Source organism: Podarcis pityusensis (genome assembly GCF_964106645.2).
Source record: "Podarcis pityusensis genome assembly, chromosome: 6".
Lineage (NCBI taxonomy): Eukaryota > Metazoa > Chordata > Lepidosauria > Squamata > Lacertidae > Podarcis > Podarcis pityusensis.
Window position 1 is genome coordinate 25,834,806 of NC_138030.1, and position 25,777 is coordinate 25,860,582.

At 41.5% G+C, this 25,777-nt stretch overlaps 1 protein-coding gene across 18 annotated transcripts in view; it reads left to right on the forward strand.

Annotated features, from left to right (window-relative positions):
• Nucleotides 1–25,777, forward strand: part of PTPRT (protein tyrosine phosphatase receptor type T) — a 617,797-nt gene that overhangs the window by 473,632 nt on the left and 118,388 nt on the right. For all 18 annotated transcript variants that reach the window (XR_013987409.1, XM_081009187.1, XM_081009202.1 and 15 more), the window contains exons 11-13: nt 1,736–1,838; nt 14,436–14,709; nt 19,754–19,790. Coding sequence is in view for 17 of the 18 variants with exons in the window: in XM_081009187.1 (XP_080865313.1) it covers nt 1,736–1,838; nt 14,436–14,709; nt 19,754–19,790 (414 nt within the window). In the remaining variant the exon portion in view is untranslated. The remainder of the gene's footprint in view (nt 1–1,735; nt 1,839–14,435; nt 14,710–19,753; nt 19,791–25,777) is intronic.

A 25,777-nucleotide genomic window follows, 5' to 3' on the forward strand; every position in this document is an offset into this window, starting at 1 on the left:
AAATGTCTTTGAGATTTATGACTAAATTATACTAGTAGATGAAAAATGTTTGCATTTTCACCCAGCGAGGTGGCATGGTAATACTACCTCCCTAAACATTGGATATTATGAATTATAAGTGATTGCCATATAGAACTAATTGTGCTAAATCTTTTGCCCATCCCCAGCCACTTTCTGCTTAATACCTTTTGTGATTGGGGCTCATGGGTGCTTTTCTTTTGGGGTATGAATAAGAGCATGAATATTTCTTCCTGGCTACTAAGAAGGCTTAATCCTGGTTGTGGTCTGTGTAAAGTTCTGTTAATATCACTCCAAGCTGTGTTTAATACCATAGGTGGTTTGCTAAACATATGGGGAATGGAGCCTTGTTGGTTCCCGTTACATGGATCCCATACAGTAAGGGATGCAACTCTGCGGTGTGTTTAAAAGTCCAAGTTTTAATTGTAGAACTACAAATTCCCTTAATTGCATCACTCTACTACTACAGTTTTACATTTATTGTACAAATATGTATGTGGATAGAGGGGGGAGAGATGGGTTTAAGAGATGGGTGAGTAGATCAGCCCCAAAGTTCTCCACAGATTGGCAGCCATAATCTGTTGATGGGTGGGCCACTCATTGGCATCTCTCAGAGTTTCCCTCCAAAGAACCCAACATGGTGTTTCGATTCTCCCCAGTTCATCAAGCTGTTTGGGAATGTAGTACAGGAATTTACAGAATGGCAACATGCTGGAGCCATTTGTTGGATAAAAGGCTCTGGCAAGAGATCAGCTGCAAGTCAAGATCTGAAATTGCAGGGAGAGCAGAATAATAAATAATTTTCTTCCGCATCCCTTAAAAGCATTATATAGGAAGCTGAGCAGAATTCAAGCAAAGAATTGCTTGGTTCTGAACCCCTTTCATTCATGGATGGGGCCAACATCCAAGAGAGGAACCCGCTGGGGAAAGGGGAGAAGGCAATTTCTGTCTAACCCTGCAGAACTCAATGCTATTTTAGAGAGTCCCTCAGCTATTTAGAACAGATTTGTAGGGGGCACAACAAGGGACTTAGTGGGAAGGGAGACTTGGCAGATGTAGATATGAGTGTTCTGTGAGTAGCAATCTGTTTGGGGGAGACTTCTCACAGTGGGAGCCAGCGGCCAATCAGGTGCCTGGGTGGCATGTGTGCCAGCTGCCCGTGGGGCGGGGCAAGCTGGGGCAGGATGCTCTGTGGGGCCTCCGAGGAGTCTGCCTGCCTCCTCCCACTCAGCCGCCCAACAGCTGAGGGGGAGGCAGTGGGCAGACCGTTTGATGCAGCGCGGAGTCTGCGGGCGCCCAGGAGAGGCACGTGGCTTGGACACGCTGCAGGCCCCGCGGTGAGTGCCGCCTGGCATTTGGTAACCCCCCCTTACTGGTGACACCCAGGGTGGACCACCCCTACCGCACCCTCCTTCCTTCACCCCTGGTAGGGGCAAACTTGGGATCCCAGTCATTTTCCCTTGGAACTTTAAACATATCCAAAGCTATACTAAGGTGTCCTACAGTACTAAGGTTGAAGTCAAGAGTGGCTAAGAATAGCTTAATGTCCAGCTCTTCCTAATTGCTTTAAAATAGTAATCAAGTGCCCAGGTCATTGCCATCCAAGAATTAAAATTACAGTGTTGATTCTCAAATGTCAATGTACCGTGACTGGCTTCAAATCTCATGACATGAAAGAGATCATATTTAACCCATGGATCTCCCCTCTACTCCACAGCACCATCAATGCCTGAATATGATGCAGACTCTCCTCTGAATGAAACAGAGACAACCATCACAGTCTTGCTGAAACCTGCACAATCTCGTGGGGCACCTGTCAGGTAACATGCTCTTCTCTTCTCAGCTCTCTCTTCTCCCTTCTTTTACAAACATACAACAATACATGCTTTTTATATTAAAACATGGCTTATTTTAATTCCACATTTTTGTTTTCAGTGTGGCTAACAAGAATTGCAACCATATTTTTTTTGAAAAAAATGGAAACAACAACAAAAAAAACACTAATAAAAAAAGCAAAGAAGCAGAGTAAAGCAGTGGCAAAAGAAAGCAAAGGCAAAAGAAAGCAAAGGTAGTCCATGAAAAGCTTGGAAGAATAATGTAGCAAATGTCCTTCAGGAGAGGTTAAGACAAGCTAAGGGCAGTTCTGTTTCTTCTGGACTTCCTGGACATTGTGTTTCAGAAGATGGAAAATTCTGTTTTGGAGGCATTTGTTTAGCTCTGAGTAAAAGTTTGTGCCCAGTTTGTGGACAAAAAACTGACTCCCCACCACCACCAAAAGTGTATGTGGAAGGAACCACATAAATATATGTGGAACCCTATTTTACAAACTGAGAGTTTGAAGAATGTGTCCTGTCTAAAATGTTCTGAGCTAGGCAAATCTTCATTCTGAACCACATAATCAACAAGAAGGTTCAGAGAGGACACTAATCTGCACTGGTGCTTTTGCTAACCATACTTAGCACCAAACCAGTTTGTAATTATGGATAGCTACTTAGGCATGTATGCCTAAGGACTTCAGTATTTCCAGTGGATATTTTGAACTTTCTGTGAACAGTAGATCCCCATATCATAGCCAATATTTGTATATGTTGTTTCCAACATATGTTGTCGAATTCCAGTTTCTGTCAGTTACAGCCATCATGGCCAATAGTTAGGGGTGGAGGGAGAAATACATAAAAATGACTGCAGGGCACCAGGTTGGAGAATGCTGGAATATAAAAATATACTTCTTTTTTGTTGTTTAGTATATAGGAGGGGAAACTTGTAGCTTTATTAAAAGTAATATTCTCTGGTATAGATACAGTACTGTATAGCAAATGTAACTTTAGCTGACTTTGAGTGATTTTAGAAAGATATTGAAAAAGAGAAAAATTCCAAAAAAAATAAAAATATTTAACAATATTTTTTTCATATTTCATTTTACCACCTGCTGTCATAAGTGTTGCTATTTTCTTTCTTTTTTATTGAACAATCTTTACACTCTTCACTTTTTTAAAAAGTCTAATTTACCACACTTTTCCTATATTCAATAAATGTCTCTGTGGAAAAATGAGGCCATTATGAAAACCTTTCTGAGAACACACACACACACACACACACAGGGACACACACACAAATTATTATTTGACTTACTATTCTACTTATACAGAGGTAATTGAAATGTCACAAATATTATATACATTATTTCCAGAGTTTGATATTTCTATTACATTAATAATATTTTCCTCACATATAGGACACGGGTTCTTTTGAAAAGTTAACAAGGGTCATGGAAGACTTTTCTTTCCTCAACCCCTACAAAAGTTTGCATAGACCTGAAAATACACCTCTAAGGAAGGAAATGCAGTAAATAGTTTTTGTTCTGTGATGATGGTGGTGTAATCTATAATTTAGCAATTATAAAGTACCTAAAATTATCCAAACACGGTATGTATATTCATTTGGTAATTTCCAAGGTGGCTTCAAAATGGTAAACAAGTGTAAAAACAATTACAAACACACACAATTAAATACACAATAAAGCAAATTTTCAAAACATTGAAACAAACTACCACAATTAAAATGTCAAACATCCTGTCAAAACAGCACAACAATAAAAACCAGTTACAATATTAGTTAGAAAAATTAAAACAGGGAATTCGAGACAGGGAATCAGGGAGATGCTTATTTAAACAGGTGTGTCTTCAAGATAATTTGACATAGAGGTGAAAAAACAGTATGAACCAGCAGAATGCCAATAATGATAGGATTTCCCTTATTCCGGCAGTAGAAGCATTCCACCATTCTGGTGCCACCAATTAAAACTCCACCTCTGTGCCACTGCAAGCAGATAATTAATCACCAGGCTGTTGCAAAAATAGTGGGTTTCCATTTGTTAGTCTTCATGCCCTTGCCCAACAATGGAGGGGAAGACAGTCTTTCAGAGTTGCTTATATGTAAGTAGGCAGGATAAAATAGTCCCTGCTTAACTCACAATCTAGTAGATGTGATACATCAGGGCATAGCTGTCAAATGTCCCTTATTTGAAGGGACAGTCCCTTATTCCAGCGCCATGTCCCGCTGCTGTTCCTTATTGATGGATGTCCCTTAAATGTCCCTTAAATGATGTCCCTTAAATTTCAAAGGAAGCAGCTCCTTTCCCTCCTTCCCTGCTGGCTAGGGAGGAGGGAGGCTCCAACTGTGTTGCTTGGCTGTGTTGCTCACCCAATAAGAAGTCAAAGAACAACTGGGGGGTGGAGTTTGCATGCCTTGTGTGTGGCTAGTTAATGCAAGCTGAGGGGTTTTTTGAATGCTGGACGCCATTTTGTTGCACGTGCTGCTGCAAACTTTGCAGTGCAAAACCAGGCTGGGGAGCCATTTTAAGTTGAGGCTGCATAGGCCTTGTGGTGCATGTGATTCAGATTCTATTCAGTTGAACCTCTGGTTACAAAGTTGGTTGGACAGTGTTCTCGAAGCTACCCAGCATGAGTTCGACCAGACTGCAGGAGGACAGGAAGACTGGAGTGCCTGGAACAGGTGAGGCTGCAGGTCCCTTATTTTGGCTGCTGGTCCCTTATTTTCAAGGCTGCTGGTCCCTTATTTTCAGATCTGTAAGTTGACAGCTATGCATCAGTGGAAATAAATGAGGAGGGAAGAGGAAGGCAAGCATTGGGTCAGCTGCTCCTGCAGCAGCCAATGGATAGTATTGGAGCCTCAGCTTCAGGATCTGTCCTTCCAGTGAGCACTCAGGGAAGTCACCACAGAAAAGGCCCATTCTCCTGCTGCATTCCTCCAGGCCTCTTGCAGAGAGGGAACCTGAAGAAGGATTTTAGATTATGATTGCATGGTTCAGGTAGGTTCATATGGAGAGAGGCGGAGAAGCAGTTCTTGAGGATTTGAGGCATTTAAGGCTTTATAGGTCAAAACCAGCACTTCTGAATTGGGTTCATAACTAATTGGCAGCCAGTGCAGTCAGGCCAGGTTTGGTGTAATACAGTGGTGCCCCGCAAGACGAATGCCTCGCAAGACGAAAAACTCGCTAGACGAAAGAGTTTTCCGTTTTTTGAGTCGTTCCGCAAGACGAATTTCCCTATGGGCTTGCTTCGCAAGACGAAACATCTTGCGAGTTCTTGCGAGTTTGTTTCCTTTTTCTTAAAGCCGCTAAGCCGTTAATAGCCGCTAAGCCGCTAATAGCCGCTAAGCCGCTAATAGCCGTGCTTCGCAAGACAAAAAAACCACAAGACGAAGAGACTCACGGAACGGATTAATTTCGTCTTGCGAGGCACCACTGTATGCTCAAACTGTCCTGCTCCACTGAGCAACCTGACTGCTAAATTTTACAGACGGTTTCCAAACTGTCTTCAGTGGCAGCCCCACATATAATGTGCTGCAGTAATCTCTGCTTATGTTCCATGAGAAGTGAGCCCTCCTTGCCACCACAATCCCTCTAGTACAGGCATAGGCAAACTCCGGCCCTCCAGAAGTTTGGGACTACAATTCCCATCATCTCTAGCTAACAGGGCCAGTGGTCAGGGATGATGGGAACTGTAGTCCCAAACATCTGGAGGGCCAGAGTTTGCCTGTACCTGCTCTAGTAGGCAAGTGTCAGGCAGACTTACAGAGAGCCCCTACTTGAAAGTCTATGATAGGGGCGAATAGCACAATAAAAAGTCATTTTTGTATCAGACCTAGACATTCAACAGCCTGACTTCCAATGAAAAACGTATCCATTTGCTTCAGAACACCAAGTACATTTTTGAAAACTGACTTGATGGTGTTTGATGCCTTCCCTGGTTTGGACACAAATGCTCTTTAACAAGAATTTCACTGGCAGAAAACTCTAGGTTATAATTGCCATATAAACCCAGCTCACAAACTCCCATTCCACCGTGCCACTATCTATTATATATGGTAGTTGCATCAAGTATCTTGTGCCTAAATGTTCTGAATGCATAATGAACAATCCAAGGAGTGTGAAACTCCTGCTAAGTAATATTTTGGAGGCAAGTTCATTATCTCCAAGGTAATGTTAGTGTCAGATGTTGATCTTCTAGCTGCTGCTGTAGATCAGCTCAAGAAGTAAGCTAAGAATCATTGCATTGTTGAGATTTCTATGCAAAATGAAATTGATATTCACCACTGATGAGGCATGCAAGGAAGAGCTTAGTGCCAGAGCAGGTTCATCATACAGCTCTCCATTAATTTTGAATGACTTCTTCATTCTCTGTTTGTCTTCTCTGGGGGGGGGGATGTACATTTGCTCTATACAACCATTAAACAAATACATGGGAAATATGTTTACAGAGAACGGGTAGAGAATAGGTAACGTAAAGGTACAGGTGGAAAAGGACAACGTGAATTTTCTCTTGTTCTGCATACATCTGTTGCCATCGATCTGTCGCACACTGATATCACTCAAAAGTAGAATCCAGAGCACAGCTATGTGGTTATACTGAGATTGAACTCCCATAGTGACAAGGGGCAGATGGACACAGAAGGCCTGGCCTGACCAGATGACCCTCCGGGCAAAATTAAGGTGCCCTAGGATGACCTGCAGGACACGGGTGGCGCTGTGGGTTAAACCACAGAGCCTAGGACTTGCCGATCAGAAGGTCGGTGGTTTGAATCCCCGTGACGGGGTGAGCACCCATTGCTCGGTCCCAGCTCCTGCCAACCTAGCAGTTCGATACCATGTCAAAGTGCAAGTAGATAAATAGGTACCGCTCCGGCGGGAAGGTAAACTGTGTTTCCATATGCTGCTCTGGTTTGCCAGAAGCGGCTTAGTCGTGCTGGCCACATGACCCGAAAGCTGTACACCAGCTCCCTCGGCCAATAAAGCGAGATGAGCACCGCAATCCCAGAGTAGGTCACAACTGGACCTAATGGTCAGGGGTCCCTTTACCTTTACCTAGGATGACCTGCAACTCTTGAAAATTACACTTCACCCTGCTCATCATTAAGCCCTGGTGGTGTCTAGTTTATCTTGAGGAAAGATAAGAAGAGCAGGCTCGAAGAGTTTAACTGGATGCCCAAAAAATTTCACGTATCTGAAGGGTCCTTGGGTTTTGTGGGGGGCAGAAGTTCTGGCAGCCCCATTGCCAGCTGCCGCCACTGCAGCCTTTATGCGCTCTGCCACACCTGGCCTGAAGTTCTTGTCAAATCTCACATCTTCCCACAGTATCTTATAAGAGTTTGTTTAGGACAGGCATCCCCAAACTTGGCCCTCCAGATGTTTTGGGATTATAGTTCCCATCATCCCTGACCACTGGTCCTGTTAGCTAGGGATGATGGGAGTTGTAGTCCCAGAACATCTGGAGGGCTGAGTTTGGGGGTGCCTGGTCTAGGGGGAGGGGGTGGATCCCATGATCCAGAGCTGCCACATTATTGGGCCATGAAGCAGTGATTTGCTGTGTGCCAGCACTTTGATTCTCCCCCACTCCTAATTGTGTCATGTAGGCATGTGGTGTGTTTCCTCTAAGCCTTGGATTCTACTCATGGTTTGGAGAGAAACAAACCAGGAACACAGCTATGACTCTGACTTGTTTCGTCTCCCATGCAGCACAGTCAGCAGCACGAGAGAAGCAAAATGCTTGTGGGAATTAAACCATAGTTTGCTTATGAGCTATGATTTTATGTTATGTGCAACTGGGCCATTGGCTATTTTGCAGCCTGTTTACTGAATCTGAAGAAATTGCTTTTGAGGTTTTCGCTATCTTCTTGGATTTTCACCATCCTGAAAAGTGTGGTCCCATCTGTAAATTTGTCTTCTGCACTTCTCACCCCTGACTCCTGATCATTTATGAAAAAATTGCTGTGGGATCCAACAGCAGATTCTTTAGATCAGGTTGAGAGCCAAGTCTCTGATTAGACAGAGAGTTAACTCTGTGCATCTTTTCAATGCTTATATCCAGGCCACCTGCTTCACAGTGTACCTAGATACATTTGCACCTCAATACAAAGAAAGGGGAGATGACTCAGCTCCACTTCTGCTGCTGTAGACTGAGGCATTTCAGGACTTAATTATACCACAGGTATATAAATTACGGAAACATGTTAATGTTCCCATGATTAAAATTATAGAGGGCCTAATTGAAAAAGCATAAACTGAATTGAAGAATTCCTAATTATAGTTTGCTTTGCAGTGTTAATTTTCCACCATAATGAATGCATAATTTCTTGGAACTAGAAAAGGGGGCTGCTGCATTAATGCGTGGGCTGCAGATGGAATGAGGGGATTATCATAAATGCACAGCAAAGATACAAAGGAAACCACAGCAGCAATTATGGCATTTCAACCAAGAATTCTTCAATAGTTCCCCTAAAAGCAAAAGCAAGACTTCCAAGAAAGCATGGGATGGGCTTCACATATACAATACCAAATCTAAAATTGAGGATTTTTATATTTGCCTGACTATTCTGCACCCCAAACCATGTGGCCCCTTTTGTAGAAAAATTGGATATTTCAGAAAAATCAGTGAATGTTTATAGGAGAGGTTAAGAATGTATTCACATATATAAATGGGAGAGTTTTTATATTTGTCTTTCTACTTTTGGAATCGCATGATTTAGGTGGGCACATTTAAAATATATAGAACAGAGCTTGGGGGAGTTTCAGTTAGTCTTTAAGGTTCCAGAAAAGGATCTCTTGGTTTTGTTGCAACAGACTAAGATGGCTACCCTCTGAAGGTCATTCCAATTTCATTTGTAAGCAGGGCCCTTGCTCCAGGATTGGGAGCTGGCCTGTACTAATGTGCAATCAGTTGGGGGGGGGTCTTATACAAAATGCATGTGCTATACAAATGGGAGGGGCAGAAATTTAGTAGGGTCATATGCTCCACTCTAAATCTTCTGATCTTCCTTACAGCTCTTAATGTTGATCCTATGCCCATTGTATAGGTGGTCATCCCCTTGGTCTTTTGAAATTGTTTAGTCTCCATACCAACAATGCTTTATTCCATTGGCGTGAATCACCTTTTGCCGCATGCCCTGCATATGTCCATTTTAGCTTTGCGGCTTTTCCCACTACATCTGTAACTACATAACACACTTTGTAACACACTACAGGTAATATGCACATATTGGACACCTTAGCTTTCAAGTCTAAGGAAATCTTTTTTATTTTTCATTATAAAGCTTGAGTTTCCCCAAGACTGTTCATGATGGTGTTATTCTCCTCTTTATTTCTAATAATATAGCTGTTGTTGCTGTTGTTGCTGCTGCTGATGTTGCTGCTACTGTTGTTGTTGTTGTTGATTTATATCCCTCACCCTCATCCAAAGAAGTCCAGGGTATCAATATTACTGTTAGTATTGTGACAGAATAACATTCATTGAAATCAGGTTGTTTAGGCTGATACAGTGTTTGCTTTTTCTTCAAAATACCAGATATTTGACACCTCTGCCTATGAGCTTTGCACATGCAGGATAAGTTCTGGAATTTCCACAGTTGCTATATGCCACATTGGGTTCTTCCAGACAACTTGGCTAGAGCATCTCCAGTCTTTGCTGAGTATTTGTTCTGATTTGTTTGTGGGGAGGTTACACAAAAATATGCACTCAGCAATTACAATTCATCCTGATTTGCTTGGGTAGTAGTTGTGCACTTTCCCATTAATTATTCTTCAATTCCAAACTTTTCACCGCATTTCCCTGTCACTTTCCTAACTCCAAAAAGTATGTGTATGTATGTTTAAATGGATTGGTCACACCCAGGCAATAGAGCATTTTAATGGTGCAAACTTCAATTTCTGGTCCTGCAAAATACTGACAATCTGGACGCGGCCAGTGTTTTGTCAAAATATGTCATCTACAAAATGTTTTGGGAGATAATGTGAGCTTTGTTCCACATTCCTGGTAATGCAGGCTATGTGAACACAATTTAACATGCTGTATGGATGATAAACTCCAGTGTAACATTTTCATGCATATTGATCCATATGAATCATAACATAAAGCAGCCTCAGGGGTTTTAGTGTGTTGCATACATATCAGCTCTTGTCCTTGGATCTTTCCTTGTCACTCTGAAATAAAGCATTGGGTACCAAAAAAAAAAAGACTAGAAGATCCCAGCCAACAAAAATCTGCTTAATGCTCAATGACATGAGCACCTTTTGGTTGCTCTATTTTGCAAATCAAATGAATAACAGGTGGTTCACAAAGGGAAAGGCACCTCTAAATCCACTAGCATAGCTCCTCTCACAGCAGGTCGTAGCTGTAGACAGTCATTATCTTTAATCTGCCAGCAAGGAGTAACGTCGAACTGGAATGATAGGGGCCATGGAGGCAGCAGCTATTACGCCTAATCTGTGTTACAAGGCAGGTCAGGTTTATGGAGAAGACTGTGATGTTAGAACATGCAAACTTGAGATGTCCGCTGCTGCTTCTCAGTTCTCTCCAGGTGATTTTGATGTAGAAAAGTGGAGCAGGGAATTTTATGCTACACTAAAAACATGTATTTTATGAAAAGCTATATAATTTCACTCACCTCGTGTGTGCCATACACAGGTTCAGGTAAAATGAATGTGTAGAGAGAAAGGTGAGTATTAAATTCACCGCCCCTGCTTCAATTGATCTCAGGTGATTTCCCCCTTCTGCTTCAGCCCTGTATGACACAACCTACACTGTTCCCCAGGTCACCCAAAACATTGTGCAAAAGCTTTCAGGGGGTTGTGGGTTGGGGAAGAGAAGGAAAATGTTGCTCTCTAAGTTGCCTTCTGCTTGCAGAACACTGACTACACTTTATTTTGTTTTCCGTTTTTATTTCCTAATCTTACCTGATCCTAATTTTCATTGCCCCATTGAGCTGCACTATTAATTTATTATGATAAATTTACTTGGGGTTGACTTGACTGTACACATTTCTCTGAAACGGATTACACATCCCACTTTGTCTGCTTGAAATCCTTGAGTAGATTGATCAAAGATAGCAAAAGAATTAGAAAATTGCATGAATGCAAATTACTCTGAATACCTTGCCACAATTTTAGAAATAGGCATTTGAATAGCATTTCTGAGCATCTCGGCAAAATGGTTGTTGCATTTATAACTAGATTTCTGACATAATCCAGGTTTTGAAAACTAGGAAGTTCTTTATGATTACCTGTATAAAAATCTCCTTTAGTTTGAAAGCTTTTTGTCTGATTCTTTATGGATTAATTTTATTCTTAAGAGGAATCAAGGTTGTTGGGATTAGAAGAGTGTTTGTATAAAGGAGGGAGTTGTAGATCTCTGACCCCTTCTCCCCTGAGGAATATACACTTTAAAAACAAATTTTGAGCACTTTTTCTCCCAGACACTTCTGTTTTAACTCCAAATTGGGCTCTTTTAGTTTTTAATGTGTTCTCAGTGGCTCCATTATGCAATTTATTTCATCATTTTTAAGAATGCTACATGACTAATTGAACAGTTATATCTTAAAAGTCCAAGCCACCCTCTGAAGACTAAGAGTTTGTAAACTCTGTCGAGGTTTCTTTGAAAGGGACTTCAGTTTCATAAGTTTGCCCTGCAGGCTGCTTAACTTTCAGAGCCAAAGTAATTTGTCCAGTTTGAAGGATTATAATGTTGGAGTATTCCTTACAAGTGGGAAGCCAAGACTCATTTTGTAAAACATTATTTAATTGGAATTGTTGTTTGTACTGCATGCATTGGCCTGTTTCAGAGTGGCAAGGATATGCACATTAGCAGGGAATGTTTTTGGAGTAATTGTACTTGACTCCTTGGTAATTAAAGGTAAAGGGACCCCTGACCATTAAGTCCAGTTGTGGATGACTCTGGGGTTGCGGCGCTCATCTCGCTTTACTGGCCAAGGGAGCCGGTCTTTGTCCAAACCAGAGCAGCGCACAGAAACGCCATTTACCTTCCCACCGGAGCGGTACTTATTTATCTGCTTGCACTTGACGTGCTTTCTAACTGCTAGGTGGGCAGGAGCTGGGACTGAGCAATGGGAGCTCACCCCATTGTGGGGATTTGAACCGCCAACCTTCCGATCGGAAAGCCCTAGGCTCAGTGGTTTAGACCACAGTGCCACCCGCACCCCTTGATAATTAGGACCTGTTAAAAACAGATTGTGTCTGAGCAACACATTAAACCAGAGTATAGAATGACATAAAGAAGCCTAGGGAGGCAATGGGCTCTTGTGGAGGATTCAGCTATCTTGGTTACTAGTTATGATAGCCCTGTTACCTCCATTAACAGAGTCAGCATGCTTTTGAGTTGCTGGGAATCACAAGTTGGAGAGGACAATTTTGCTCATGACTTTGTTGATGGGCTTCCAAAAGGCACTTAGCTAGCCACTGTAAGAACAGAATGGGCTATTCAGAAGGTCTCTTGCATTTTCTCATCACTGCTTTTATTATTATTTTAGCTTGCCTTAAAAAAAAAAATTTTTTTTTTTTTTAGACGAGTATGTCACAGAATCATATAAAGGAGACAATGATTGTTCCAACAAATGAGCTAAATGTTCGGATTCTTTTTCTTGCTTTAGCTGCCATTCCATTGTTTCCTACAATAACATTGGCGAGACATTACTCGAAATGTTTTGGGCCCGTCTTCCTGCCACAACAAGCTTCTGAAAGCAGCTAGAATGATGGGCTACTGGCTGTTCCCAGGCCTTCCATCGATCTTTCCTGTCTAACGAGACAAAGAGCCAGCCTCATATAGACAGCTGAGGGCAGCATATATGAATACTCTGATGAGAAGAGAAGCGACTTGCAGTGATACCTTTCTCTTTGTCAAATGGGCGACTAGTGTTAAGACTCAAGTATGTCTGCCTCCGCTGTCAAGTCTGAGAGCTGTAGGAATGACAGAGAGAACAAGACGCTCTGTGGCTACATTCACATGGCAGTTTATTCTGATTTCCTGTCGTTTCTCTAACTTAATTTCCACAGTATAGTTGAACTTTTACACAGTGTAAAAGCTGCTTCCAGAAATATAACAGAATATTGTGCAAGTTGTTGTTGCTGTTGTTGTGGTGGTGGTGTGTGCTGTGTCTTTCTGCAGTGCTGCTGTAAAATATGTATTGGCCCAAATGTAAAATCGCATTATCTTTTTGCATTCTCTGATGTATTAATAACACTCACATCTGACAAAGCAAAGTACTGTAACAGACATGCATATTGTATGTGCTTTGATGTGAAATTGCTCTAAAACTGATGGGTGGTCTTTTGAAACTTGACATGACTGCTTACCTTTTTATAGTTGTGTTATTGAATAATTACGCTATTTGCTGGCAACATGCTATAGTTAATAAAAGTTAATTTGAATTTTTTTTTTTATAGCTACTGGCTTGTCTGCACTGGCAACTTGCCTCTGGCTTACTGCTGGAGCTATCGCTCATATCATGTTTTACTACTGATCTTTTGTAAGCCATTCTGTGAGCATTTTTGGTTACAGAGCAGGGTAGAAATCCTTCACATAAATAAATGATTATCACTGTGGGGTTTGCACTTCGTGAGCAGTAGTTTGGTCGTAATTTGATCAGTTTACTAGTGCATCTTTTGAGATTAGAAATACTGTCCAATTACATCATTCAGCATTCATTATTGGGCTGTGCCTTGGCAGAACTCGCCCTAGGCTTTCAGGTGAGTGCACCATGTTTCTAGACTATGACATCACATCGCATCACATCCTGGCTGTGACATCTTAGCACATCAAACCCGACAAGCCACACTTCTGTTGTGATTCATCCCCTTGGACCTGGGGTATGGAAGCTAGTTAAAATATTTTTATTTTTATTTATTTTGCTCCTTTGCCTTTTACTTTGACATGTTTCATCCCTATAACTCCAGCCATGCTTCTGGTGCTTTAGGAAAACTAGGAATGTGCTGTTGCCTCCACCCTGCTAGACTTACACAGGTATTGGCAGGGGGGACTTCCATCTGATTTGAGATTTTTCTATATGCAGATATTTGATTATTATTTAGATTAACATTTTAATTTCATGTACTTTAAAAAATTATTTACTGGATTGGGAATTCTTGGTTTACTCGAACAGAGTCTTTTTTTTGTGAAGCATTTTGCTTTGATTACTCACTGTCGCGATTCCTCGCGGCGCTTTTAGCAGAAACGCTCACAGTCCCAGGGTTTTCCAGTGCAGTTTTTTTTAATGTGAGCTATATACAGGTATTTACAAAAACAGTCCATACAGAGTACCTGCTCCTTAAGGCAAACGAATACTCTCCACCACAGCACCACCATACCACAGCACAACCACCACAACCACAGTTACTGTTGAACAGGCTTTCCTTTTTAAAACAGGTGATAGCCAATCACATTAATCACACTCCTGCTGAGTCACTCTGACCCAGCACTTCACAGAGTATTGCATCATCCTGTTGAAGCCTGCAGACTTACTCCTTACTCAGTATCAAGCGAATCCCAACACTCACATGGCCCGTTCATCCTCAACTTGTTGAATGGTGCTGTTCTTTCTCTCTCTTTCAGTGTTTATCAGCTTGTTGTGAAAGAAGAGAGGCCACAGAAGTCACGAAGAGCTGCCGACATCATTGAGTGTTTCTCTGTTCCAGTGAGCTACAAAAATGCTTCAAATCTCGACTCTCCGCATTACTTTGCAGCCGAGTTGAAACCAGTCAACCTTCCTGTCACACAGCCCTTCACGGTGGGAGACAACAAAACTTATAACGGCTACTGGAATGCTCCGCTTTCGCCACTGAAAAGCTACAGCATTTATTTCCAGGCACTCAGTAAAGCAAATGGGGTAAGTGTTTAACTTTCTGGCTTCAGCCAGCCCCGCAATTGTCATCTCTGGCCTGGCTGGGATGAACTCAGTTCCATCCAACATTTTGTTAAGAATAAACGCTCTGGATTTCTAAAATAACATATCGGATGAAAACCTTATAACACTATTAGTCTTTAAGGTGCTGCAAGGCTGCAGTCATATTTGCACCATACATAGGAAGTGCATGGCTTCCCTCAAAGTATCCTGGGAACTGTAGTTTATCCCTGACAGAGCTGTAATTCCAAGTATAGTGGTACCTCAGGTTAAGTGCTTAATTCGTTCTGGAGGTCCGTTCTTAACCTGAAACTGTTCTTAACCTGAAGCACCACTTTAGCTAATGGGGCCTCCTGCTGCTGCCGCACCGCCGGAGCACAATTTCTGTTCTCATCCTGAAGCAAAGTTCTTAACCTGAGGTACTATTTCTGGGTTAGCGGAGTGTATATAATCTGAAGCGTATGTAACCCGAGGTACCACTGTACCTTAATAAACTACAGTTCCCAGGATCCTTTGTGGGAAGCCATGTGATCTCAGTGTGCTTTAGATGTATGATGTGGATATGATCTCCTTGTGTTTATCCTCTGACCCTTTCCTGGTTCCTATTCCCCATTGCCATATATTCCAACTGTCATTGGTTCTTCTATGAAGTTAAGAAAAGCTTGCATAAGCCTAAAATATCTGATGACAACTGATTTAGGCCATGGAACAAGAGAGGAGGAGTGGCGACTTACACAGTCCGGCACCCCACACTACTGAATCATAACTGCGAGGCTGCAGTTCAAACCTCCTGCTTCAAGGAAAACTGTTTGAAAATAATGAATGCCTACACTTTTAATATGATGTAATCTTCTGCATCTATATCTGCCAGGATAGTCCATTTGCCAGTGTGTACCCCAGCCTTTGGGATTTGTTTAGAGCAATTATGTAATATGCAGTTCAGCTTCAAACAAGAATTAGTGGCGCAACGAATGTAGAAAGTTACCATGGTTTCGTCAAGCAGCATTGTTTGCGTTCAGTATATTTGTGAGGGTGGGGTGGACCTGTGTGGGAAATTAATTTGGGACAATTGACTTGTTTTGGTAAAAGAAGCTGATTGTATTTCTCCCTCTCTGACAAGTAAGAAACTTGGCTTGGAATTTTGTTTTGTTGTTTTCCTTTTTATCAAACTCTGACTCATTTCAGTTAAGCATCTGGCTTTTGGCAAGCCCAAGGAGCAAAATTCACACCATTCAGAAAACAGGTGCTTTGTATAACAAAGCCAAAGAATATTCTGTTTCACACATGTTCTATTTAGATTACCTTCTGGGAGAAACACCAGATAGCCCAGCTCCCTCGTGACAGCCCGCAAGAAGAACTCAAATGAGCGTCTGTCTTATCCTACACCCAAATATATGCGCATACACACAAATATAGTGTTGCATAACAAAAGGCGAGAGAACTTGTGATCTAAATCAGCTGCAGTTTACCACATTTGTTATATAACTGCCTATTAATTGTGCTGTTTTTCAGTGCAGCCCTCACAGCTAATGGTAACAGAGATAATGAGAACTTGGAACTGAGCTCCCTTTGCTACAAAGTGTAACAGTGAAAAAATCTTACACTACTGTTATTGCTGTTTAATCCAGTAGCTTTTCAAGTGCTCAATTAATTTATTTCAAATAAAAATTTAGCAAAGGTTTAGAATAAAACAAAAATTTACCCTCCCTATATTTGTACACTTTTTTCATTTCCCATTGGACACCTGTAGAATAACACATGACTAAATTATAGTTTGTGGAGTTGCCAAATTTGGAATTGATGGATTCTTCTTATTTATGTATGTATTGTTAAAACATTTTGTGCTTTTGAAAGCCTGGTCAAAAAGGTTCACCACGCCTGTAGTTAGTGCCTGTGATGAGCAGAGATAGTGTGAGACAAGAGTAGCCAATATAACCAATGCAGTGATAGACAACAGTTCCCATCTTCTCTGAACACGGCCTAAGTTTGCGAGGGCTTATGATAATAGAAAGAAGGGTCCAGAGCTCTGAGCACCAAAAGTGTTCTTCCAGGCTGTTTTATCAAATATTCCACTACTCAACAGCCATCTTTTGCTGATTCTTAGTTGCCTGTTGGAAGTTCTCGCTTTCTCTCTCTCTCTCTCTCTTTCTCTCTCTCTCTCACACACACAATCCAACAAAAAAGACAAAAAACAGAAAACCTATCTCCAGATGTTAAAGAGTATTGCACTTTTTCTTAATGCCCAGTGTGGTTTTGGCCAGAACAGGCCTTTCTTGAGGGCTTTTCTGTTGGAGGGCTAGTCATTATTCCCCAGTTCTGAGACTGATAAATTAGTGGGAAGATTTTCAGTTGCTGACGTGGAGGTCTAAAATATTCCTAAAGCTTGCACAAGTAGTGCTTTAGGGGGAAGAAATCATCAACATCCATGCCATGAGATATAGAGGCATCTTTTTATCTAATCCAGCCCATGGAGAACATATTTGCCATAAGAGGGTGTTATTGAAACTGAACAATATTTTCGTCTTTTGAAATTACTGTTCAGATATGGTGATGTAGAAATTTCATACTGCAATGCCATGCTGATGCTTGCAAAATGTGCACAAAACGTATCCATATTAATGGGGCCCTGTTTCCTACAGTAATTTATGCAGTATTCATTACACCAGAGACTTGTACATGACAGTGTAAAAACATAAGTGGAAAGGAAAGCCTGCAGCCTATTACTGCCTGACAAAGTAACTTTTCAGAACCAGAAAGGCTTGCTATGTTGCGCACATGTTCATGGGCCATATGGGTGTGATCTGTGTCAATAAATAATGTAGCAAAGGGGGGAGAGATTCTGAAGACTGGCAGTAGCACATATTTACAGTGAATTAGGTATTACTATTATTAGAAATGGTGTCCCACAACATAAAATCACAATATATAAAGCACAAAATACATAATGAAAACAAAAAACAAAGACAACCCAATAATAATATTAATATTAATAATTTATTATTTATACCCCGCCCATCTGGCTGAGTTTCCCCAGCCACTCTGGGAGACTCCCAATTGAGTGTTAAAAACAATGCAGCATTAAATATTTAAAAAATTCCTAAACAGGGCTGCCTTCAGATGTCTTTTAAAGATAAGATAGCTGCTTATTTCCTTCACATCTGAAGGGAGGGTGTTCCACAGGGCGGGCACCTCCACCGAGAAGGCCCTCTGCCTGGTTCCCTGTAACCTCACTTCTCGCAATGAGGGAACCGCCAGAAGGCCCTCGGCGCTGGATCTCAGTGTCCGGGCTCAATGATGGGGGTGGACCTGCCCCCCCCAACACATTTTAAAAGGACATTGGATGCCAATCAGCCAAAGACCTGGTTAAAGAGGGCCGTTTTTGCCTGGCATCTAAAGGTGTACAATGAAGATGCCAGCCGAACCTCCCTGGGGAGAGCATTCCACAAATGGGGAGCCACTGCAGAAAAGGCCCATTCTCGTGTCTCCATTCTCCAGGCCTCTTTTGGACATTTCTGCAGTTCCGGGAACAAGGCAGGGAGTAACCATAATCTAAAAATACCTATGTCTACTAGCCGTGATGACTATGTTCTGCCTCCATGGTTGAAAGTAGTAATGCTTCTGAATAGCAATTGCTGAAAGCCACAAGAGGCTAGAGTGCATTTATGTTCAGGTCCCGATTCCAGGTTTCTCACAGGCATCTGGTTGGCCCCCTGTGAGAACAGGATGCAGGACTAGACAGGTCAATGGATTCATCCGGAAGAGCTGTTCTAACATTCTTAGGGGGAATCAGAGCCTGCTGTCAGTTAAGCTGGGCTCCTTGTCTGAACAACCGCTCACACTCATTGGATGGGCTTCTTCAGGACCTTCTGATCTCCTCCCATTTGGTGGTGCCTTTAGGCCTGAACTTCAAGACCCCACAGACCAGAAGCCCCCAAACAAGCCCTAGAGATAGTCTACAAATGATGGGGATGGCTCCAGCTTTCACATCTGGCATGCAAATATGGGGGCTGATACAATGTATCACAACATACCATCGTGTAAAATATTACTGATTGTATGTTTGTGTGTGTTTGCAGGGGACATGGCTACTTTTAACAATACATTATCAATGGGTTGCATCCAGTGCTGCACATGTGGAGGCCCACTCATGCAGTGGGACTTCCCCTTCCCTTCAGTGCCCCCCAAATCTGCTTTGCAGAGCCTACCAACCCACTGAAGGAGATTTTGAGGGTGGCGGCTACAAGGATAAGTTTCATTGTGCAAGAGGAAGTCCATTGTACAATGGAATGACAGCAACGGATACAACTCATTATTTTTAAAAGAGGGCACTTGCTTTACTACTTTTGTAAATGGTACAATAAAACATAACCAGCAGATATTTCTGTAGTACATTAATACACAGAGTCTTTTGGATTAGTGCAGAAAAGGAATGGTTGAAAAGCAGCTCATGCTGATATATAAATCATTTAAGAAAATAGGTACCTAAGGGGAGACATATTTTTTTTCTAGTATCTGGTAGACATCTTCTAGGCTTATAAGATATTATTGCTTTCAAGTGTCTGGTAGTGAAAGTTTTAATAGAGTGTTTTGGCTCTTTATGTGAATCAGTTAAGTGCTTATCCCTACTTTTCTGATAAATACTGTATGAGTTATTCAGTAGCATCTTTTTCAGAATAGTTTCTATCTGAACAGGCACCCATCAATTGATGTGATACTCATAAAGTCATATTCCACAAGGTAACTGCAATAGCTATGGATGCTATTGCAGTATTAGTGGGCATTATCATTTTCCTCCTAGGTATGAAATACTGTTGTTTGAATCCCACTGATGAAGATGTGTGATACCCTTGCAAGAGATGTACAACATCTGAATTTTGCACAACAATTTTGCCCTTATTATGCTACACATTCCAATGGATAGTTCAGAAAGACTCTGCCGTCCACTGTGGCTCACAGTGCTACTTCTTAAACTGTTCTTACACAAAGAAGCAGACATACCTGATGCTTTTCCATATTCTGTCATTTTCAGGAGACCAAAATCAACTGTGTCCGGCTGGCAACAAAAGGTATGTTGAAGACCTTTTTTTAGAAAAACAAAACTCCTAGTTCTAAGCATAATGCTCATATGGAAACCAGTTCTGTTGTGATTGAAAATACAGCCACCAGGTAATCTTTAAGGTGCCATGGGACACTTTGTAGTTCTGTTGTAATGGAATAACTTGGTTCTCTTATCAAAAGTGGCTTTTTTTTTTTGTCACTTAAACTATATGTGGTTCATTCAGAAAAAGTGAGTTATCAAATATGTTTGTGGGATTTGGGGAAGACCTGCTTTTGTTTGTTCATACCAGACAGACCGTGGTTGTTGTTTTAACTTCCCAACATTTCCCTTTTGTTTTCTGTAGCTTCATTCCTACAGTTCTTATTACTCTTGTGAGAATATAATCCTCTAGTATCTTGGTCTTCATTATGGAAGGGGAGTGAGGATGGGATATTCAAACTTGCAAACAGTTCAAAGATAACCGCATGTATTATTTCCCAATGGGGATGGATTTAACAGTTTCTGAAAAGTCAGTCTTGTCTTGATACTGGTTGGCAGTTGTTCCTGGTTTATCTCCAGTGACCTTGACAAGAAAGACTTCAGATTAAAACTAATATGAGACAAGGAATCAAACCACTGACCACATACCAGTGTCTAGCTTGAGCCAAGTGAAATGGCAGTGCTTTGTTAAAATAATACATTTGTCACCTCTCAGTCTAAATGACAAGGTTGTGGCTCCTGTGGGAAAGCATTATATGTGTCCTAATATGTTTTTTCGATTATAGTAGTTCATATGAACCTCCTGAGAATGGAAGAGAATCACCCCAGAGGTAGCTTTGCTAGCAAAGGTGTCAATAAAGCAATTTATTTTGTAACAAAATGTAAAGAAAAGAAAAAGAATATCTCTCAGCCAATTCTACATTCTCAATAAACATGCCTTTGAACACAATTGTAGAAGTGAGGAGGGGAATTGTGGTTAAAAAGACTGCCTGGCAAACAGCTTTGTGTTGTCAAAATTTTGCCCAACCTTTGCACTGATATCATGCTGAATAGCATAATGATCATATAGCCCAGTTTATCTCAGTGTAATTGACAGTGGGCTTCCCAGCTCTTGCACAATTTTTAAAACTCATGTCCTTTCTTCTTCCTCATTTCTTGTAGTCATATGTGAAATGTTAGCCTATTGTTTGGGTACTTCCATGCCTTTTCAAATTGGTCCAGGACAAGCCCAGCATAGAAATCTCAATGTACAATAAACCATCAAGGAATAAGATGGTGGTCAAATGATGGGCATGGAGTGATATAAAAACTGGAATGCCCTTGACTACTCTTAACCTTTGGTTTCTGTTGTGTGCCTTGTTCGTTGCCAATGTAGGTTTAACCAGAAAACGACTTGCTTATATGAACAATTAAATTGTGTGTCTGGGCCATCCCTTTTCTGACAAAAAAAGTATTGTTTCTCATATTGATTAACAATAACAATAATGTATCAAAACAAGGTGAACTCTTCGATAATTTCTTGCTTACATGTGAATGTAAGACTGCACCTAGCACACATGTATACACACACACACACACACCAGTTGAAAACACTGAAGCGACAACTGAGAAAGATCTCATCTCAGTACCCGTCTATGATCTGCTACCTAAATCATATGGGAAAAACTAGTTTTCCAAAGCTCGGGCTTGCATAGCCAGATCTGAGCACCCACAATATCCACCTCAAAAGGAGAAGGGAAATTCTTGTCGGGCTCATATTGAAATTGGAGCCAGGCAGGAATTCACAGCTTCCCTCTGCCCCACAACCTGCCTTTACCACCCCAAAGTTCTTCCCCACCAGTCCTTTCAACACATCCCACTTTCCTTCCCTCCCAAGCACCAGTGAAAGCTTGCATGGAGGAGGGGGAGGGGAGATGCTCTCCCCCCCCCACACACACATCTGGAAACAAAGCCTGATGGCTGAGAGGTCTGTGTTCTGTCAGCCATCCAGCTTTGTTCTTTGATACGCTGCTAATCAGCATGTCAGGAAGAGGAGAGGAAGAGAAGAATGGGAGAAAAAATGTATATATTCTTGCATGCTGCTATTGCTTTTCTCAGCACCACTGGCATTTGGAAAGAATGTGAAGGATGATTTGAAGGATGGGGATGACTTTTGAGGATGGAGAGGAATGATGGGGATGAGAGCAGATATTTTGGCTTGCAATCTTTTAAAGAGGTTGCATCATTTCTGTGCCAAAATAGAGGAGAGCTTTGTAGAGCTTTCTAGTCTCTAGTAGCAGCCCATAGCAGTTCTGTTGCATTTAGCAAATGCCACAGAACCTGGTAGAGATGCTGAGATCATAAACCTGTTAAGATGTGATGCAGCACATGGGTTATGTCATCCCTCTATAGCCAACAGAGTGTGTTTCCTTCTTCTCCCTTGCATGCTGTTGTCTTGAGTTGTTTTAGTATATTGCTCACACTTTCTCCTTGTCGTTTCCTCTGTAGAAGTTCTTGTCAATGCATTACCTTAACTCCTATGTGTGTAGTAGCAATAACAACAAAAGCAAAATGGGTTTCAGATAATTTATTTTCTCATGCCCTTGCATTAAAACTTTAACAAACACCACAAGATATGATAATGCTATTGAAATTAAAATGTTAATTCTTTTTAACTAGGCTTCCTTCCCCCCGCCCTGGATTTAGCAATCCTGAGACCATTTTTCACCATGTTAGTATATGATGTCCCGTGTAGGCCGATGGTTGCCTGCCTTTACTCCCAGTTTCATTGAGTGCATGGCACAATGAGCAGTTAAGCATCACCCAAAAAGAGGGAGTCTGTTACCAACATAGAAGACAGAGGTTTCCATAAAATTGGCCTGAATTAGCATATGCAATAGTTAACAAATGCAATGGCATAGTTGCAAATTTAATAATTACATGTTTGTTTTAGTGGTTGCTTGCCACATGAAGTCTTGATGTAGAAAGACAAAATCCCATCACACAGCACAACACAAAAAACAATTGGACACACTTAAGGCAAAGAGGCCATAAAAGCAAATACCTCCATACTTCCAACACAGGCTTCATCACCAAAAAAAGGCCAAGGGGTTGGGGGGAAATCCATAGAAGATTAACACTCAATGCCTGGAAGAAAATTTAACATCTTTGTCTAATACTAAAAAGCTGTTAGCACCAAGCAAGACTCCCTGGGGAGAGCATCCCCATGGCTGAAAAGGCCAATTCTCTTGCTGCTGGAGGGAGGGACAGAGAGAAGAGATGCAATGAAGACCTTTGGGATCTATATCTCCAGAGTTTAACTGGAGAGCTGTTTAAATAGAGGACTTCTTCAAATAGGGAGCTGTCCTCTGTAAAGTAAGACACGTAAATGCCCTGGCTCATGGTGATCTGGATTTGCCATGAACCTGAATGAGCGTGTGCCACCAGTAAAGCCCTAATATGATGTTGTGGTGATCTATTTCTGTATATGGTGTAGACAATGCATTTCTATAGTGACTAAGAATGAACATGCAGTTGGTTTCTCCTCCAGATCACCATGAACAGGCTGGTTCAAGATAATAAGCTCTCACGTATGTTTGGATTATTATGGACTGCTTCCACTCTCTTTACTGTCTGATAGCAAAGAGGATTTGGTGGAAAGATAATTTGGACGTGGGCAAAAATATATGGAGCAGAAAAGATACTTAATGAACCTTCTTCCAAATTGCCATAGGCAGCTACTTTTCTAAAATAGCTCAGACAGAAAACTTAAAATGTCCTTTTAAAAGCAAGCTCTGCTGAAAATCGCTTGTTAATTTTGCAACAAGATGTGAAAGCTGGAAGGTAGATGTGGGAAGGGATGGTGAACAAGTTTTACTGTTTAAGATAAATAAAATAAAATAGGCTGGTTTCAATTAATCTTGAAAAGAAGTGAAAAGCATTATTCCCTTTGTAGTGGATGCATGTAAGCATTGGAGTTACTTACATAAATAGGGAAAGCATGGTGACAGGATGTCATTGCCATTTTCTGCAGAAGCTTCCCATGACACTTAGAGACCTGGATCAGGCCATCTGGAACAGGTTCCCTGCTGCACATGTTGTGAAAAACACAGTGATGGCAGGTGGGAGAAGAGCCATATGACTTTGATGGGTGGGGCAAGCTATGCAGCCCTAAAACCCCTGTTGGAGGGGTGGTCAGCAGGGACTGATGCCACTGTGAACCTTACCTCCAGGCAGCAGCATCTCTACTGCTTACCTGGATGCCATTGGAGCCAGTCTAGCACTGAGGTCAGGAGGGAGGTGCCTGTGTAATGGAACAAGCATTAGATTGGCTCCGCAAGTGCACGGACTCCACCCTGACCTCACCCCCCCCCTGCTTCACCCCTGCCCCTACACAGTGGTTGGGAGGCCAGATCTGCAGTGCCACCTCTTCCTGCTAACCGCTTCTGCCCTGCCATCACACGTATCCTCTTCTCATGTACAATATACAAAGAGGGCTAAAATCTTATTCAAGAAAGGATACATGTATGCCACCTGGAAACCTTTTTCTTTAATGTAATTGTATCTGATAAGGGGAGAGTTTTGCTGATAATAATAGTAATAATGTAGGTTTTGCTGATAATAATAATAATAATAATAATAATAATAATAATAATAATAATAGTGGAGGTTTAAAATGGAATGTAAGCATGAGCAGTTCTCTGTTATCAATGGCTACTAGACATTATGTCTTCTTCTTCTAATATAAGTATGTGTTATAATACTAGTATTATATAATCTCAAGGGTGCTTACATGTAACTGGAGATGCAGTCCTAATGGGAGGAAACCCAGTCAGTTGGGTGGTGTATAAGTAATAAATAATAATAATCTATTATTATTATTATTATTATTATTATTATTATTATTATTATTTGGATTGAACTGAACTCACCATCCAGGCATTAGCTAGTTGTAATGGCACAGGGGCTCATTTAGGCAGGGGTTCTAAAACCATTCTGAAAGCTACTATTATTCCTAATCCTAAATCAAATCAAATCTTTATTTTGGTCATAGACCAGCACATAATCCTAAATCCTTCAGGAAAAGGACATGCTTCTCTACAGCATAAAACAGGAAAGATTTACATAGTAGTTTGGGTTCTTTAAGAAAGGAACGAAATACTGTTCCCTAAAAGGGCACAATTCTGTTCATCACTAGTTCTCCCTTCTTGTGCATGCATCATGTGCCTTAGAGTTATTTTTTTCATTCTAGGCTCTGCTGTAGTCAGACCACCTGCTCTTTGTTTGGTGTTTATGTCTTGAACTGGAGACAGTCTGGAATGGCATCTTGTTCCTTTAGCCATTACCTTACCACAAAACCACAAAACAGCTTGATCCCAAACAGCTTAGCCAATATACTTTCCTCAGTCCTCCCCCTTACATGGCTGCTCACCCTTCCATTCCTGCATAAGTTGGGAAGATCTCTGTCTCTCCTGTTTTGTGAGCACCAGAAGCTCTAATTTTCTTTCTCCTTGCCCAAATAATACATGAATTGAAAATGGTGCATGACATCCATCCAGCACATATCATGCCAGTGGCACCCTGCATGCAACTCTACAATATGAATCTCCATGACAATTTAAAAGAACAAAGGAACTAGGACCAAGCTGATTTCATTTCACTTTACCAATTGTAACAACAACAACAACAACAACAATATTTTATTATTTAAACCCCGCCCATCTGGCTGGGTTTCCCCAATTGTGAAATTTGGGGTGGCATGTTGGCTAAAACTTCAGTTGAACTAAAGGAAAACTTCCTAACAATTTGTGAAGTTGGGGAGCAGCTCATTGCAGCACACCAAGGTGGGAATGTTCCCAGCCTTTCTGTTGTTGTATCCCACCCCAATCTCCAAGCGATTCCAGGGGTTCCAGGTGCTTATCCAGGGTTCATGTTTCCTTCAGAATGGGGGACAGCAGAGGCTGTGTTGTCTTTTCAAACCTAGCAGTTCGAAAGCATACCAGTGTGCCGCTGCAGCAGGAAGGTAAACGGCATTTC